The 20209-nt window shown below is 31.9% G+C and overlaps 1 protein-coding gene across 1 annotated transcript; it reads right to left on the bottom strand.

Moving 5' to 3' along the window:
* Window positions 1-1667: 1667 nt before the first annotated feature.
* On the bottom strand, window positions 1668-19367 carry LOC143077661 (uncharacterized). The gene is made up of 2 exons (XM_076252982.1): window positions 18873-19367; window positions 1668-2179 (listed from the first exon to the last, which is right to left on the bottom strand). The coding sequence occupies exons 1-2, from the start codon at window positions 19243-19245 to the stop codon at window positions 1707-1709; spliced, it is 846 nt and encodes a 281-aa protein (XP_076109097.1). The 5' UTR covers window positions 19246-19367; the 3' UTR covers window positions 1668-1706.
* Window positions 19368-20209: the final 842 nt, after the last annotated feature.

The following is a 20209-nucleotide window of genomic DNA, read 5'->3' as shown; positions in this document are numbered from 1 at the left end:
TATTGAAGGCAAAGGCGCCACAACAGACCAACCACAAATGTCTGAAGTCTATTCTGCCGTAGGAAGTTCATAAATCTTAGTTTTAGGTACATGCACTGCATAATTTATTAGTATCCAAATTTAGAAGCGAAATAAATCACCATATCTTTGCACTGAGTAGTGCATGGTGACTGGAACTCTGGTAACCATATGCATAGTTTTGATATTTTTTATATCATTTGTAACAGTGTTATGAAAAGAGTGAATAATATAAAAAAATAATATCGAAAAATATACAACTAGTGACTGGACAACAGTGATACGTGAATGCAACTCTCACGGCGTGTTACTGCAGAACATGATTTACACTACTCTTTTGCCATCTCACTACAGTACTATGACGACACAAGACACAAAACTAAACTGATTTTTTTCTCTTTAATTCACAGTTGATTTCCAGTTGGAGCGCCAAGTATAACATAGACTGATTCCCTTCGTAAACTATTCAGTATGCCAAACTTGTCAATAGCGACCGGGTACCAGTATATTAAGTGTAACACAAGAGCATTATTAATCTCCAAAACTAGCATTGTCACCAGAGGAAGATTGAACTCAGGACCTCTGACACGCTAAGCCATCTTTATAAGTGTATACCAACTATGCTCAAGGAATACTCTATACTCTATAAGTGGAGCTAACGAAGATCTGTTTTTTACCTACTTTTTCGAAACAAGCACTGGTTCACTTCTACCATTGCAAGAGTCGTTAGTTCATAACGATATCCGAAATCAAACACCTGTTCAACTAAGTACCAAGTTTCCATTCTACATGTATACTAACTGTGGTTAATAATACTACATACCCTACTATAGCAGCTAAGCGGGCGGCTTTATATCTCAAGGTCAAGGGAAGCACCGCTTTACATGATTTATAAATAAATGTGATGATCTACCAATCGTCAAACACGTTCGACATTCCCAATTCTTAATTTAGGTATTCTAGAAATTGGATGCAAAATGAATCAATAGAGTATTCATTTATCTTCTGATCCTTTTGGATAGAAAGGAGACATTTTGTGCCTTATATATTAATTGCAATGTTTCATTGTAATGATTTTCATATGTTCATTGACTATATAAACAAAGAAGATGTGGTTTGAATGAGACAACTCTCTGGTTTGGTTTGGTTTGTCGGTTTGGTTTATACATGTACATCAGATTGTTTTTAACGAGTGCGTATTTTTGATTGTTTGTTGTTATCTATAGTTTGTGTCGGAAGATAAAAAAAGCATACAACCAACAAAAGACTGTGGATTTTTGTGTGTTGGGCTCCTGTCAGTCTTGAATGTAACAAAAAAGGGGCGAAAGATACCAGAGGGACAGTCAATTTATAGATCGAAAATAAATTGACAACGCCATGGCTTAAAATGGAAAAAAAAGACAAACAGACAAATAATGATAGTACACATGACACAACACAGGAAACTAAAAGCTTAGCAACACGGACCCCACTAAAAACTGGGTTGATCTCAGGTGCTCCGGAAAGGTAAGAAGATCCTGCTTCACATGTGGCATCCGTCGTGTTGCTTAAGTTATACCAAACTCGGTAAATAGTCTTATTCGGTAGGTATGCATTTCAACTAACTTTGTCTGGTTTGGGTGTAGCTTAAAGATATATAAAATAATAAATCTATTTTTTTAAATTTTTATTTCGTTTTGGAATCAACATTAGTTATCATCTCTTATGACGTCATTTTTACCTCCAGTATTGACGAGGATTTTATTGTGATCATCTGTCATATTATCTGTGATGTCTTCAACGATATCATTAATTACTTCAACCTTATCTTTCACGTTATCGATGATGTCTTCAACAATGTCATTGTCGATCTCGTTACTTTTCACGTCATCGATGATGTCATCAACAATGTCATTGTCGATCTCGTTACTTTTCATGTCATCGATGATGTCATCAACAATGTCATTGTCGATCTCATTACTTTTCACGTCATCACCAATTTGATTTTCCAAAATATTTTCAAATTCATCGTCATCAAAGTCGATGAAATCTTCTTTAACATCATCACTAGATTCTTCTAATTTGTCGTCTTCAGAAATTTCGTCGTCAGATAAATCTACATCTCCACTATCAAGATCCCATGGCCCATTTTCAAATTCATTACGTGAGAGCATTCCATCGCCTGGAAAACAAAATATGAAAAAATGTGAATTTATAAAAAAAAAAAAAAGAGGCGGAAGATTCCAAAGATATCAAAGGGAGAAAATTCATTAGTCGAAGAGAGACCGACAAAAACATGACAAAAAAAAGAACAAAACAACAAACACTAAGTGAAAACTAATGATTGAGCAAAAGGAACCACATCAAATTGGGATCATTAAGGTGGTACCTAACACTACAGGGAGATAACTCTGTAAAATTAGCTAAACGTTTTAATTAATATTAAGCTTCTCAATGATCAAAATTAGTGTCTGTCAAACTGCTATATAACCAGTGTAATTTTTTGGTAATAATAATAAAATGGTTGGTTCAAAATTTTTGAAATTTTTATATTTTTGTCAAAGGGTCAAAGTAAATACTTTGTCAAAATTTTATGAAAATTAAACGAGCCAAATAGATTTTAGTGAAAGTGTTAATTTACCGTATATGAATAGATTTTATTATTAGTAGTAGAAATGGTGTTGCAATTATTATTTATAACATGTATTTTGTAAATTCAAAGTCAACAGGTTAGAAAGTCAAACAAATACACAAATACAGGGCGATAAGGGCCTTATGAATGTAGGTAAAATATGATCATTTGCCAACCTCTTTTGACTAATTTGAACTAAGGGTCAAGGATTTCCATATTTTGCACTGCTATTTATAGTATTTTAAATCGCTGTTGAACAACTATGTCTAGTAGAGAAATAGTGTAACAGACGTTGCAAAGAAGATTTAGTTCTTAGGTAGTTTCCTTGAGGACGATTCCTACCCTGCAATTGCGGATCTTAGGGGTGGGGTTTTGGGTGTTGGAATCCCGCTTTTTTCAGACGATAAATACATTTGAATTGGGACATATATTTTGAACCCCTTTTTCTCCTTGGTTAAAACCTCCTTTTAAAAATGGCTGGATCCGCCCAAGGCCTGTAATATTCCTTCTTGATCTCTTTGGGACTACCTGATTTGCATTTATTTCTTGTTCAAAACTGAATAATTCTTAAATGAGATCAAATCTCACTGCCTGATTTTTTTTACAGTTGAACAAGTAAAACAATTTGTTCTACATGTATATTATATGTGTCCGATTCTATTTAGTTTACGGCAAGTTATAAGGAAGATATGGTGTGTGGATCAAACGACAATACACTCAGGTCACCACGAATTTTCAACTTGGTCAATCGAAAGGTTCACAGTTGATTTGATTGGTGTATCTTGTTTATTTAGTGCTAATTTTCATTACTAAATTTTTAGAATTCAATATGTATTTCATTCTCAATCTACTTTTCCACCAAAGTTGTGTATGAATAATTATGCATAATTAACAAAGTGCAAGAAATCTTACACACACAACAAGTTGAATATTGATATTAATGATTTTGTCAAAATGTTATAATTACATTAGATGTATGTTTCATTATGATACTTTATTCTGATTGGCTAACTGTACATCACGTGTTATTCCGTAAGCAATTGCATTGCTCAATAAAATTTTTATTCATGATAACACGTGGTCCCACAATAAAGTGCACAGGTGAATTAAATAAAACAATAATAAAATTCGTGTTTTCATGATCATTGCTAAAAAAATGTAATTATAATTCAATTCTTAAATAAATGCCTAACTGATGAATAAATGATGCAATGGTCAAAATATGAAATGGACAAAAGCTTTTATCAATATTTTGATATGAGCGTCACTGATGAGTCTTATGAAGACGAAACGCGCGTCTGGCGTACTAAATTATAATCCTGGTACCTTTTGATAACTATTATACGGCCTATTATCCATGTTGGTTTTTTTTTTATCTCACATTTACAAAAAAAGATATTTTAAAATTTTAATATGTTTTATTGATATTTAATTATATGCTTTTCTTAGTTTCAATGTTTGTATCTTATTTTATTTTGAGTCCGTAGCTCTTTAATATTTGGTTCATTGGCACATCAAGAATTTTGCATCACATAGAGAAAAAAAATAAGGTATCATGGTCAATTTCCCCCGTATTTGTTTCAAAATGCATGTACATGCAATAAAGAGCAAAAACCAACATCACTGAAATAATATTTTTAATAATTTTATATAATATTTCTGGTTATATGATGAGTTTGATACAATATTTCAAATTTAATATGTTTGACCTGTCTACTGTTGAACAATGTATAGTATGCTCTCAATGTTACACCTGTGTTTTTGTGTTTTGAGTTGTTGTCTCGTCTCATTGACGACCGCTGATATGGAAAATAAATTTGATATCGGCATCTTAACTTGTTATATTACTGGTGCTATGCTATTAGTGTACATAATTTCTTGTGGACTGTAAAATTCTCGGGTATTGTTGCATCTTCCACATAGCAAGTAGTATGTGTTTGTACCGATTTGATACATATATTTGATAAGTTTTTAGTTAAAGTGGATAAAATCTTATGTTACCCATTTGATTAACAGGTGCTGTTGGCATCATTTCAATTTAGTTTTCTCGGTTAATTGCTCTTCAACGTTCTTTGTAGTTACCTTTTTGCAATATCTTGTACAAAACAACGAGATCAATTAACGGGAATAAATATGCAATATGTGCAACAAATTAATTTTCTGTATATGTGCAACAAATAAATTCCTGGTCTTTGTAAGTTGACTAAATTAAAGTCGTTTTTTGACAATTGAGCGTAGAGGAACATTTATATTAGATAGTTTCCTATGTCCTTGTTGTGTTAATAACTTAATGGTTGGCATCAAATAAGGCACCAACTGTTCATCTTTAGTTGAGGGCAAAAGTGTTTGGTTCTTAATTATTATCAATTGAAGATTGAAATTTGGGGTGGGGGGAGTTAAGTCTTAGATGCATGATTTTTTTATTAGTTGTTAGTGGCTTTGAACTAGCTTTCAGATAACTGCGAGTACTCTCAGATCTGTTCCTAGTGTCTTTTTCTTATCGGGATGTACAAGTACCCGGCCACGTCCACTTGTATTTTTGTCCATCTGATGAGTTAAGCCTTTTTCAACTGATTTTTATAGTTCGTTCTTATGTTGTACTGCTATATACCACTGTCCGAGGTTAGGGGAGGGTTGGATCCCGTTAACATGTTTAACCCCGCCACAGTATTTATGTATGTGCCTTTCCCAAGTCAGGAGTCCGTAATTCATTGTTTGTCGTTTGTTTATATGTGACATATTTGTTTTTCGTTCATTTTTTTTTATACAAATAAGGCCGTTAGTTTTCTCGTTTGAATTGTTTTACATTGTCATATCGGGGCCTTTTATAGCTGACTATGCGGTATGGGCTTTGCTCATTGTTGAAGGCCGTACGGTGACCTATAGTTGTTAATGTCTGTGTCATTTTGGTCTCTTGTGGATAGTTGTCTCATTGGCAATCATACCACATCTTCTTTTTTATATTAACATTGCGTTAAAAAAATCCTACACTTGTATATTATTGAAAAGAAAAAAAAGTGATTAATTTTAGGTCGAGGAGGGGCGGAAGAAAAAGACCACGATCCATAACACCCATCCAGCATTTAAACAAGAGATTAACGACCAATACTTATTTGACTCTCATGCTAGTAATGATTATTCTGCCCGTCCGGTAAGTCCGCCCCTTTACTTTGATGTGCGTCTCTTCCGTAAATATTTCGTCTGCTATATAATTTCAACTTCAGAAGAATCCTTGCAGGGTATTTAAGAAGTGAGAGAGGCACAAATATCAAAACAACAATAAACCTAGCTAAGTATTCCCTATAATTGTTTCCTTCATAGATATAAAAAATCCGAGGACTTCTCTTACCAAAAGAAATTTATATAAATCAAAAAAAAATAACAATATAATTATTATCTACAGTTTTAGAGTTCGGTCCGGTTAAGAATGTCCTCCTTAAACATCATTTGAAAAAATACTATAAATATTCCAAAATCTGATCCTTTTCTATCTTCAGGCATTTATAGTTTGTTATTGTTTTTAGAAATAAGCCACAACTTTGTCAAAAAAGATGGAGCTATGCTACTGTGAATTTAAGTAAAAATTGGAAATAGTTCTCGTGTGATAAAAATTCAGAACACAATGGTGCTTCCTCTTTTATGTTATCTTTATTGTATCTAATCACTTAAATTCAAAGAAATTTATTTATGAAATTAGGAGTTTACATCATTAATGAACTATTTGTATCCATCGGATTTTATACTTTGTTCTTATGTTGTATTGTTATATCTACGGTTTGGGTTTTTGCTCATTGTTGAAGGTCATACGGTTGCTTACAATTACTTACACCCACTTGATTTGAACTTTGGCGGTAATTGTCTCGTTGGCAATCTTACCACATTACATAATACATGATAAAATATTTAATTGATTCTTTATTTATTATAATTTACTGTATTAAATTGAGCCGAAACAAAACAAAACCATGATTGATTGCTTGCATGTGTGATTACACGTACTCCAAGGTAAATGGATGACATATGGCAAATATTACATGCATATCAGGGTATAATGATTTGTATGCGCAAGCAAATATAATGCACTGACCAGAACACTTCAAACATGTTAGTGTAAATTGAAAGCTTTAAATAGAAGACTGATTACCAGACACCAAATAAACATGCATTGCCAATTGACTATCGGTTAAAAAAAATATTGCAGTATATAACGAAAATGAGGTCAGCCGAAATTCCGGATCAACATTTTTACTGTACTTACATTGCAATTATGATAATTGATTTGCTTTTTATATACCCTGGGGGGGAACATAACGTCATAAAATTATTGACACGAACGAGTCATTTTTCAAAGATCAAATGAGCTGCATTAATTAAAAGCTGAACGCTTTGAACATGACCCTTTTTCGCCTAAAACAATTTGCGATGATACTAGTAATTGCATGGACTTACAACTTACAAAATAAAGACATTTATTTGTTGCTGATATTGCATACATGTATTTCGATAATTTATTTCCATCAATTGATGTCGCATGCAGGAATTTAAGTACAGAGTTCATTCTTATTCTTCAAGCTTCTCTTTGAAGGGTCCGTAGGTGGCCTGTTGCAAGGCAAAATTTCTGTCCCTATCCAATATACCCTCATTTTCCAGTGGCAGTTCAAATTTCCCCGACCATCATCCTATATTGCCTCTATAGTATCAACCTACCTATTGTAGTTATTGTTAACTTGTTCTCGTCCTGAATATGCATGAAATATTTGCCACTGGACGTTAAGCAACCAACAATCAATATTCTTCAAGCAAATTTAATAAATCTTAGTTATACATGTACATGAAATAATGTATGAACTCATCTTTTCTATAAGACAAGAGAGATTTTATTTGTTTACCGTCCAGGCTATGGACCCCCCCGCCCGTTTCAAATAGACTTAATTGCAAAACAGGTACATTATTTGATTTTGTTCATGTCATTTCAGGTTATTGACTATGTTGAGAAAAACACCACCAAAATACAACAAAAGGTAAAGTATAACATTAATTTGTAGCTGGAAAGTTAGTATCCATGGAGCGAATAGGTATTGAACTTACTAATATTCACGGTTCAATGTCTTCAGTATTGCACATGCTAATTTCATTCGAAAAGTACGTTTTTTTTACCTTTGGATACTGTGTGGTTACCGAAGAAGCAATATACATATCGTTATACTTTTTTTAAATTTTTAATTGGTTTGACTCGCGACAGACACAGCATCGAGCCTTCAACCAATGAATATGTAAAAGTCACTTGCCTAAATATTCACCGTTTTAGAATTTAAATGGTTTTTTTTTTATTGCGCATACCCCAAAACGGAAATAACGACATGCCATGATTGGATTCACATTATTTATTAGGTTTTTAACCAATCAGAGAACTTTGATGAAAACTTTTGAAAATATTGCACATAATGAATCAGATTCTGAAACGGTGAATTGTAAATTATGAAATACAATTAGGTCTGGTCTTTATCAAATATAACATGATTATTCTTGCTGTTTACTTTCATTGAAAAATTGCCCTTTTATTATTCAGCCTTTTAATTTCATCATTTTATTGGAATTCCTTTATTTAACATCTTGTTATTTGTACTGTTTTTTTTTATCGATCATCCAAATTATTTCTGATAAATAAACCGTTCAAACGTCTTTTGTAAAAAGAAAAAAGAAAACAGTCAGATAAAAAATTGTCTGCATTTTTATGATCAAGGGAAAACAAATCAGATAAATGTTATAATATGTAGCATCTTTTGAATTCCAAGAATATCTTTATGTGTGTTAAGTAGCATGATTAACTGTTCTTTAATGTTGTCTCATTAAACTATTTGCAACTCATAAAATCAAATAACCATTCTTTTATTGCCCCTTTAAAATTAAGAGCAATATACATCAGTTCACATGTTCTTGTCTTGCTACTGTTTCGTTTACACTTTCTCTTTCATAGTTTTGTTTGATGTATGAAAGAATAAAACATTTATGTCGTTTGTTTGACGTGTGTTTTTACTTGAATGTATACCAACTACTTGTTAGAATAGACTAAATCATTGACTTACTTGTTTATGTTTTATAGTTTAAGTTTGGGCTTGAAAATCATAGACATAAAAACCGGCTTACCTACTAGACGCTTTTATGAGTCTTCGCCACTCAAGTTGAGTGCCAATTTTTTCAAAGCTTATAATTATAGATACATGCATTGGAGAACAAACAACATACACTCAAAGAAAATGGTTTAAAGTTCCTTTATCATAATGGTACCCTTTCGAAAACCCGGAATACCAATACGTTGTGAACAAGAATACTCTCTAATCTTTAAAAGAGTAGGAATAATTGGTATGATTGCTAATGAGACAATCCGTCGTTTCAGAATCAAAAGGACTATTGGTATTATCCCTGTTCATGTACCAAAATGGAAATAATGAACGGTACGTAATTGGTCGAATTTCCGTTTTAAACCAATCATAACGTTTTGGTGTACGCTGTTAGAAAATATTTGAAAATTTCACATATAACGCATTAGGTTCTGAAACAACAATATATAAGGACAAATATTTTAACAGTTACAGGTTACCATTTGGTCTTTAGTAATTATAACAAAGCATATGGTAAAGTTATTCATAAAATGGAAATTATAGATTTAACCAGCTTTAATCATCAGATCGGTACTTAGCACAACACAAGTAAAAAAGGACTTAAGATACAAAGTACTGATCTAAAAGAATTCGCATTTTACGAAAACTTGACAACAGTCAAAATCAAATATTAAGAAATAAACCATTGATATTCTCCCAACCTTAAATGTAAATCAGTACACCTCAGACGAATTTGACCGATTTCAATGGCAAAATATAAATACATCGATAAGATGTACAAATGTAGGGCTATAAGACATTCGATACTTTAATTTTGGCATTGCACAAGTCATGTCTTCTTTGACTGTCCATGGCGTTAAAATACTAAATCCATTGGATATGTTTTAGTTGACTCTAGTCTCTGATGCCTGCCGGTTCTTCATTATTTTGTCTTATTGGTTTTGGCGAAGCCGCTTTTAACTAGTTTAGTAACAACGATTTCTCTCAAATCGTTCTTTCGTTTTAATTTGATCTGTTGATACAATTTTAATGTTTACTTATTAAGTGTTATGTATCTCGTCTCTCTATTTTTGATTTATACCAGCTTTAATAAGTTTTTGTTAAGACTATGAATTTTCACTTCTGTTCTCGTTCTATGAACAAAAAAATATTTCCGTTCTCCATTACAATGATTACTGTATATCTTAAAACAAAATTATTTTCATTTAACTGTGTGCATTATTCTATTTGGAGGCATTTTGTTCAAGGCTGTGGTTGTCTTTCAAAAATTGTTTAAAATCTCACCCCTTATTTTAATAATTTGTAATTTCATTGTGTCATAGATGAAATGTATTCTTTCAGTTGATGATTTCCTTTCGTGTTAAGGGTAAGAAATGTTTGTGACTGTGCATTTCTTTTAATGTACTTGTATTTGTACTTGTAACAAACTTAGTAATACTTATTTGAAGTTTATTGTGCAATAAACATGTATTGATAATATCGAAACACCTAGCATGCCTAGTGCACGAATACTTTATGCACAACTACTGTTAACTGTAAAGCTGTCTGCTGTCTGTATATTTATAGCAGACAGTAATTATACGTTTTGTTTATTTTAATATAAAGCTTATTAGCTATCTTATATAATATTAAATATATACAACAACATAAAATCTAATTTCAGCTGAAGTACAGATATTATTCGTTAAAAATAGCACGATAAAACAGCAGCTGTCAGATATCAACAAGTCTGTTTTCAATAATTATGTAATTCTAATGGGTTCTTAGTGAAAAAAATAAAGCAGATTTTTTTTCTATTTTTTGTCTAAAGCGAAAAGTCATCACATCACTGACATAAATAGCATAGGAAATGAAAAAAATTGTCATCGATAATCTGCTAACATAAGCTAGCTGTCCAACAAAGTGGTATAATAAATTGGTGAAATCTTATGTTTCATTGGAACACTTAAAAACGTTGCAAGCGTAATATTGAATCTATAATTACAATTCCAATACAGACATCATTATACAGAAACTATTTTCAGCTCATGAAACAACAGCTTTAAGTTATCAAAATATATATCTGTTCTCAACAATGATTATATGAATAACAATACTGCTTAATGTCGAATTCCGTTGTGGTTCAGCAACATTACAACGTGCACATATAGTAAAAGGAAATCACATGCTTTTCAACAAATGCGCATTAAATAGATATAAAATGTCGTTAGTTTAATTGCCTCTAAGTAATGAAATACCTGTAATGTTAACTTTTTGATTCTCGACGGCTAACTAAATCTTGGTAAACGGTGAGGCTTAAGGGCAGAACCTACGTTTTTGCATAATCACTCACCCATTAAAAGAAAGAAAAATTATGACACAAACATTAAGCTATGTTAAATAATACTATATCGGTTTTAGGATCGATTAAAATTTTTCTAACAGTTTTTTTAGTGATTTTGCCCAACCCTATACCATGTATACCATTTTATAAATGATATGAGCAATCAGCTTCAGCTATCAATTGCTGACAAACTAAGTGTATTGATGTCAATCATGATCAATCTAACTTATAACAGTTTCACTCGTAACATCAACATTGTCATTCAATGACTCCAGCCTCTCGCCGATGGATATGTTTCGTCAGTGCTACCTACGATGTTGCCCAACATAAGAAATTGTAAATATGACCATCAAGGTCAAAGTCAAGGTCAACATTTTGTAATAAAAGGCGGGTATCATTTTGAGTGATACATTGGCAGTACCTGTGGTTTTAACTGTTACATATTTTAACTCAAAACTTTTTTGCATATAACCTTTACAATTTCTACAGTAGCAAGTTTTTGAACTTTTGCACCAGCACAATTGGTAAAAACGAGCTTTTGTGTGTAATGATCTGTGATAGACAGAGACGTAAGAGTGGATTGATAAGTACGCCATAATGGAGTTGGGTGCGATAAAGGCAAACTTTTGAAAGTGAAGAGCAAACAGAAATATTTGTTGGTCTTAAAGTTAAAAGTTAGTTAGTGACCACTTTTATTTTCAATATTTTTGTCAACATTTTTGGGGGACAACAGTGGGGGGGGTCAAGACATAGTTTGAAAGGGGTCAAGTGCAAATGTCCTCTAAGTCACCGAATTTTACGTAAAAATGTACGCGATACAAGATAACAACACGTTCTGTCTAGTACATTTATGTGAATAATGGTATCTTTAATATTTACGACGATAGAAATACATTTAATATGTGAATTCCGCAAACGAAGCAAAGTGTAATCAGCGGATGCCAATCAAATTACTTTAAAATGCCTTTCTTTAGTAAATAGATGTCAAAAATATATCGAACCCATACAGGAAGACATAAATCTAAATCACTACTCGGAGAAAAGCAACAGTTAATATATTTGCAGAAAATGCCCGAAATGATATGAAAGTAAGGGCATACGATACAGTTACAGGGGAGGTAATGATGTTGCTAACGTATTTAATGTTATTTTCGCGACGTCAAACTGTGACATATCGGGAAGAGATGTATTATCGACCATCATTCAAACTGGTTTCACTTGTAAATGAGTTCATGGAACCCTCTTTTTTAAAATGACATTCGATTTGCATTGATTACGTACGAACATTATTTGTACCAATTTTCATTAAAAAATCAATAATGCAATTTTTTTAAATTTGATAAATAAAATATACAGTATAAAATTACGTTTTTCTACATTTATGAACATTTGATAAATTTTAGTTTATTTTTCTAAACAAAAAAATTCATAAATTAAAGGATACTTAAGGAAAAGGAAATTTTAAACAATTTAACAACAAAAAAACAACCTTTGATTATCTTTTAAAACAAAAAAAAGTTATGCATTTCTGTCAGGAGGAAAAATACGTCCACAAATCCGAATTTTGAGCAAGTATCTAAAATTTCGACCTCATTTTACTCAAAAAAGTAGCACATGAAGGTATGTTTTTTTAATCACATATTTTATTATGGCAGGTAAAAATAGCCTAAATATATAAAAGAAAAAAATTCTCATCGTCAGAAATAAACTGTTGGATATGCCCTTAAATAGATATAAAATGTCGTAAGTTTAATTGCCTCAAAGTAATGATATACTTGTAATGTTAACATTTCGACGCTCGCGATAAATAAATCATGCATATCGGCGAGGCTTAAGGGAAGAGCCTGTGTTTTTGCGTAAAGTCACTTACCCCCTGAAAGAAAAAAAAAGTCTAAAAAATTAAGCTATATTATATCATATCGGTTTTAATATCAATTGATATTTTACTTACAATTTTTTTAATGATTTGTCCCACCCTTTACCATTTATTGATCTGAGCAATCAGCTTCAACTATCAATTACAGACAATCTACGCTTATTGATGTCAATCAATCCAACTTATAACACTTTAACTCGTTATATCAACATTGTCATTTACATGACTCCAGCCTCTTGCCTCGATGAATATTTTTCGTCAATGCTACGATGTTGCCTAACATAAGAAATTGTAAGTATGACCTCCAAGGTCACGGTTAAGGTCAGCATTTTGTTTATTTAGGCGGTTATCATTTTGAGTGAGCACCTGTTGTTTTAACTGTAACCATGGTAAATACTCATCAAAGATACCAGGACTAAATTTTATATGAATATTTTTCGTCAATGCTACGATGTTGCCTAACATAAGAAATTGTAAGTATGACCTCCAAGGTCACGGTTAAGGTTAGCATTTTGTTTATTTAGGCGGTTATCATTTTGAGTGAGTGCCTGTTGTTTTAACTGTAACCATGGTAAATACTCATCAAAGATACCAGGACTAAATTTTATATATACGCCAGACGAGCGTTTCGTCTACAAAAGACTCATCAGTGACGCTCGAATCCAAAAAAGTTAAAAATGCCACATAAAGTACGAAGTTGAAGAGCATTGAGATCCAACATTCCTAAAAGTGTTGCCAAATACAGCTAAGGTTATCTTACTGAGGTAGAAAAGCCTTAGTATTTCAACATGTTTGAATTCAATACTTCTTTAATACACATGTAACCTTTACAATATCTTGCAGTAGCAAGTTTTCAGACTCTACGTAAGAGTGAATTAATAAGTAAGTTGGGGTTGATTGGATGGGGTGAAGGCAAACTTCTGAGAGTGAAAAGCAACCAAAAATGTTTGATGGTCTTACAGTATAAGCGTTTATTAGTTATTGACCACTTTTATTTTCATTTTTTTTTTCAACATTTTTTTGTGACAAAAGTGGGTGGATCAAGACATAGTTTGAAGGGAGAGTGCAATTGTCATATAGTAACCGACTTCTACGCAAATGATAAAGATTTTCTGTCTTACATTTATACGATTAATTATTATAGTATTTCTGTTGTTTACGACGATAGAAATACATTTATGTGAATGCCTCAAACGGCACAGAGTGTAATAAACGAATGCCAATCAAATTGCTTTAAAATGCCTTCTCTCTAGTAGATAAATATAAAGGTCAAAAATTTATTGAACCCCTGCACAATTACGTAGAATTAATAAACTTCTTTGAGAAAGGTTTGCAACACTTCTTTGAATTGGTGGTGTAAAGAAAGTGCCAATCTTAATTTTGTTTTTATTGTTTTTGCGATGGAAATGTTATATTATGTTTCTTTGCATCCATTATGCCATCAAAATTTTTAACTTTTATTCTCTTTTAATCAAAAGTGAATAATAATTAGTGAAAACATGTCAAAATGATTAAAGTCATAAGAAACCTCAAATCACCAAAAATAATGCATATGTTTTTTTGTAACTCAATGGATAGTTTTCATTATAAAACTTAATGTACAAATACTTTTTTCTGAAGAAAATTCTTTAATTTATTCATATTTAGAAGAAGTTTACTTTATTTTAATTGCTTCCTATCTGAATTTACATGTTAAGCACGTGCTCAATTTCCGTGCTTTTTTGTTGATTTTTTGTCGATTGTTGACAAACAGGTGACAATCGTTAAACTTCGGCTTCAAAAACACGAACTTTAATTACCTGCCATATTTTCACAACACTGACCAATTGAAAAAAAATTGACGATTATACAAAATTTACACGAAAAAAATTATAAATTTGTGCACAGAAGACTAAGTTTATGATGTTTGTATGCATTGGTTCAAGAATTGGAACAACATTATTTTTCACCGGTGACTCGTTTTTATGACTTTAAGAATATTAAATATTAAAAAAAAATCTTCAATAGAAAAAACGTGTTCCATTTCTCAAGCGCCTGTGTAATACTTTCAGATGCATTTGTATTAGCTTTTGATAAAATCAAACAGAATATTCAAAACATGCATAAAACTTGGTCAACACGTGTTTTGCGTATTATGTAGTTACTTAGATGTCTTAGTTTTCTCATGACAATTTGCAAAACACTTCTAAGTGAATGGTAACTGGCATTATATAACTACTAATTGCATGTTCATGTTGTTTCGTGTTTACGGTATGCAATAGAATGTTATTACATTTCATCAATTTGTAGAAAAACATGCTGGTTTAATATCTTTACAATATTTCTTTTGCAGTTTAGATTAAATTTTCTCCACAGATTGTTATCCCAAGATTAATGAATCTAAAAGACTGAAATTTTTTGCTGATTTAAATTATAAAACCTACTAGCACAAATTGTCTGGTGCATGTAATGTTGCCAAGTGATCTATTAAAAACCTTGTTAATATAGCGTAAAATGACTTCTTTTTAGAGTTATTTGTGCATTTTGTTTTATTTACGCAAATGTATGTAAAATGTATCGCTTTTAGAAAATATTTCAGATAAGGAAAAACAACTTTATACACATAAAATTACCATTCATTGTCTAGAAAAATAAATTTTATTTGTTCAAGTCTAAGAAACAGATAGACATCGAGGCTTGTGTTAAACTGCACAAATATATATATACATGTAGCACAGTTGTAGTATATTTTGTAATTATTTAGAAGATGTTTGGTATGACAAATCACAAACATAAATGACTATCGACTAAATCGTCATCTTTTGAAGAACAACTGTAACTTTACTATTAAAACCATATTTAAATAGTTGCATTTTAAGCGTCTTTTTAACAAGGAGTGGCGATCCGGAATATCTTAGAAAGTCGAAAAATTATACGTCATTCGCAGGTGTGGCTGGAATGTTACCACATGAAAATAAAAAAAAACTTCCCAATGAGAAAATCTTAATCATTGTTATTGTCATAAAGTTGACGTCCGCTGCCAATTTGTATATGTAACTCCAGATATGAAGCATGCCTACATGTACCAGTGGTACGCACAGTTTCAAATTTAATGGGAAAGGTGCGATCATCAACATTGTAAGCAAGCCATGAATGATTTAGTTAGAGAGAATCATTTATTATTATATAACGTAAGTCATCAATCATGAATAAAAGGATGATGCTTGTTTTCTTTCCATCATTCTTTTTGAGAAACTCGTGTATGATGTCTGCTTCAAACAAATAAAGGAACAATATGGAAGAAAGAGGGGCACAGTTTGTTCCGATTTGATTTGTGTAAATTAATATGCTTTTTCATTATTAATTAAATACAATTATATATTGTGTATAATATAACTTTATACTCTATGTACTTAAAAATGTGTTATTATTATTTTGAGGACTCTTAGGAAGATTAGTTTTAACTAATGGGATCATCCTCTTGAAATAAAGATTATTTATTTATTTATAAATACCAAACACCCTGTTAAAATAACTGACCACAAAGGCGACAAATCAACGATACCGTACCAAATCTACACTCTCAAAACAAAAATCTATCGTATAAGTGTAACTTGAAAGGAGTAGGTTCAGTAAGACCCCTTTTTGGCCCAAAAATATAGCAGGTTTACAAAATTGTTAAAATGTAATCTTTTAGCTATTTACTGGAGAGTAGAATGCTTCTGCTTCACAAATATGGGCTGTTTTTGACAATACAATGCACAAATATCGGGTACTAGCATCATAAAGTCATGCTAAATTACTGAAATCTTCACAATTTTAGCATTTTAGCTAAATTTTAGACGGTTTCCGTCCTAAATGAAAGTGGCCGCATTCGTGTTCATTCAAAATATTGAAATCTAAGTTGTATTTGATGATAATACATAACATATATAAAGGTTGAGGATGAACACGGATGCGGCCACTTTCATTTTTGACAAATACCATCTGAAAAGTGACGGTTTTTTGCATATTTGATAGATTTTTCATATTTAAGCTTGAATCGGAGCGTTTTTAATGACTAAATCAGTCAAAATCTTTCACATATTGAATATTGAATCAATTGAAATAGACACTTAAGTGTTTAAAAAGTGTCCAAAATCTTTCTTTAGATGAACCTAAAATTTGAGGCCAAAATCGGCCCTTACCGGACCTACTCCTTTGTATGAATTTAGATAATATTCATATCCAGCAGCCATATGCCTAGAAACACTCAGAGATCCATGATTATGTAATTCTGTAATATGATATAAAAATATACAATCAGTTTTGTGCACTGCATAGCACATAATTCTAGAATAGATTCATCAAGTACAATCAAGAATTAACTTCCAGAACATTTCTGAATATCAACACTTCATTAACTTTCACTGATCAACTATTGTCCACTCGTGTCAGCTATGCACGAATATAACAGTATAGAAATCGTGATCAAGAATAAACATTTAAAAGCCAAAGTATGAAATACAATACGTAAAAACTTTAGGAACTATCTATAATACTAAAATTACGAGGTCCATTTTGTCTGCCGTCATCACGTAAAAACGACGAATCAAAGAATTCAACTTTATATATAACTAATATAGTACAAAGGAGTAGATTAAAAATTACACCACTCCAGGCCCTTTTGTTTTCCACGTAATTAATATTGCCAATAATTAAGAAGTTCCGTGTCGAGTCCGATACCGATATCAATAGTATATTCACCTGTTACCTTTTACCTTATCTGTACGTTCCGCATCTGACAGGCGCACCAACCAACGGTGTATTCAGGATAATATGCTATATACACGGGTCATAATCAGTGTTGACACTACTAAATTGTCAAATTGTTACCTATTGTAGTATTTTAATCAGTAAGACTTTCTAAGATAACAATACGAATACTAAAAATCTGGACTAAAAATAAGGCGTATAGGTACAGTTTTCAATTTGTTAGCGGGCATGACGTAAAACAACGAATCAAAGAATTCAACTTTATTTATAACTAATATAGGACAATGCTGTTGATTAAAAAATACTCCATTCCAGGACCTTTTGCACGGTTTTCCAAATAATTAATATTACCAATAATTGACAAGTTCCAGTTCGACAGGTTCAAACAGAAAGATTTGAAAGCAGAGAAAACTGTGTATCTTATAATCGGCATGACTTTATCAGATAACAATACTAATACTAAAATAAGGCTCGCGCATAGTTATATACTTTAATTCAGTCACGGACCCGCGATATCACGGGTGTGTTCTAGTTTGACTTAAATTTACAATGTCATATACTGAATGTTTTATTCAGATACAGTGTTTTTATAATACATTAAATTTTACAAAATCCAGTGGCGGATCCAGAACTTTTCCTAAAAGGGGGGGCACTGACTGACATAAGGGGGGGGGGGGCAGCTTCAGTCATGCTTCAATGATTCCCTATATAATCAACCAAATTTTTCCCATGAAAGGGGGCCCGGGCCCCCCAGCCCCCCCCCCCCCCTGGATCCGCCTATGAAATCAGTAATTTTTAAATAGACATGTTATCATTTTGTTGGAAGAACATCAAACGTATTCGATAATCTATCTTTGCAGTTATGTACACGGCCTGAATAACATCATAATTTGATTAGTTAAAAAATTGACAAGCAAAATGACTTTTAATTACAGTTAAGGAAGCAACCATTTAACCTCATGAAGGGGGGGGGGCTATGATTTTTGTCTGAGTTAAAATTTAACACTTTAAGGTAACGGCAAAATCTGCATTCAAAATATTTTTTTTGTTCTTTGCTTAAACAGAATATTTTTAATCATCAATCTGGGAATCAGAATACTTTTTTTTATTGAAAACAAAACATATCCCCTCCCCTTTTGTTAAATAGTGTCTTAGTACGTAACAGACGAAAATAAAGATATACTTTACCATCATCATCTGCTGCTTTAAAAGCACTGTTTTCATTTTCTGTCACTCCAATAATGGCAAGCAATTCTCCTTCGTCGATAAAATCGTCATCGTTGGAATCGTATTTATCGAACTTATTGGGTATCGATACTGGAACAAATTCACTAGATTCGTCACTTTTAATCTCAATTGGATCTTCGGTATTTGAATCTTCGATCAAATCTTCTATAGAGTCTGGAATAAGATTGTCACCAAATACATCCAAAACGTCCTCTTTAGCGTCGTTCAATTGATCATAAAACTCCTTTTTAGCTCTCAATTCAACGTCTAAAGGCGGCGGCGCCACAACTGGGCAAAGTATAACGAAAGAAATCGCCAAAGTTGCTAATTTCATATTAAATCTTATCTTTTGAACGAAAATAAATAAACAGTAGCTATATCGGTAAAAACTAAATGTTTTCTACGTGAAGTGGCTGTACAACTGAAGGAGTGTAAAATAGTAGTTAAGTAGTATTATATCATCATCGAATAGCTTGTGTCTAATATTATAAATCAAATAGCAGTGTGTCATTTCATGATGCTAAAGGCTTTCTCTCAATTTGCGTGCACATGACTTGACAGAGATGAAAGTATATCGGTTGTATGTTTAGATGCCTTAAGAAAAGTATAATTAATTTTAACATGTGTAACTTAATTGCTGATGGTGCGTGATATCTGTATAATGGTTATATAACGAAATGTAATACTTTATCATATTTAGTGATAATTAATTTGATCATGCTAATTCATTTATACGACTGACTCGTCATCATTATAAACTGCGATTATTTATTTTGCTATGAAAGTTCATTGTACATGCATCAAAGATCGTGTTAACTACTTGTGATAAGTTTATTAGATCATGAAAGGTTACTGCGCAACAATTATTCAACGGCTATTGACGCAATGACGTTTAGGAGCGTCAATTAAAAATGAATCTGATCTTAAACTACTTTAGCCAAAGATATATGACCATATTTAGCATACCTTTTTTTTCAGAACAATCTAAATTCCAAGCTATTCATCCTTGTCGATAGAGGACTCTATCAACAAACTCTACCTACTATTTGATTTATTGTTAACCCTTTCTTGTCTTGAAAATACACGAGAAACTTGCCACTGGACGCTATTCAAACAATATTTATTTACTGCATTAATGTATGGTTTACGTGTTCTCATAAGTAAAAAATTCACGATAACTTTTAAATATAAAAATAACAGAATGTTTATCAGTAAAACTACTTTTCACAACTGTCAAGAAACAACTACAAGGAGGTAAAAGATTTAACAATGGTCATACTAGTAACTCAGAAAATGTA

This window comes from Mytilus galloprovincialis, chromosome 1 (genome assembly GCF_965363235.1).
Source record: "Mytilus galloprovincialis chromosome 1, xbMytGall1.hap1.1, whole genome shotgun sequence".
NCBI classification, from domain to species: Eukaryota; Metazoa; Mollusca; class Bivalvia; order Mytilida; family Mytilidae; genus Mytilus; species Mytilus galloprovincialis.
This window is presented reverse-complemented; position numbering and strand designations above follow the sequence as displayed.

Coding starts and splice junctions, on each gene's coding strand:
- LOC143077661 (XM_076252982.1), bottom strand. CDS start 19,245: ATGAAATTAGCAACTTTGGCGATTTCTTTCGTTATACTTTGCCCAGTT. Junction 2,180..18,872: donor TAAAGCAGCAGATGATGATG/GTAAAGTATATC, acceptor TTTGTTTTCCAG/GCGATGGAATGCTCTCACGT.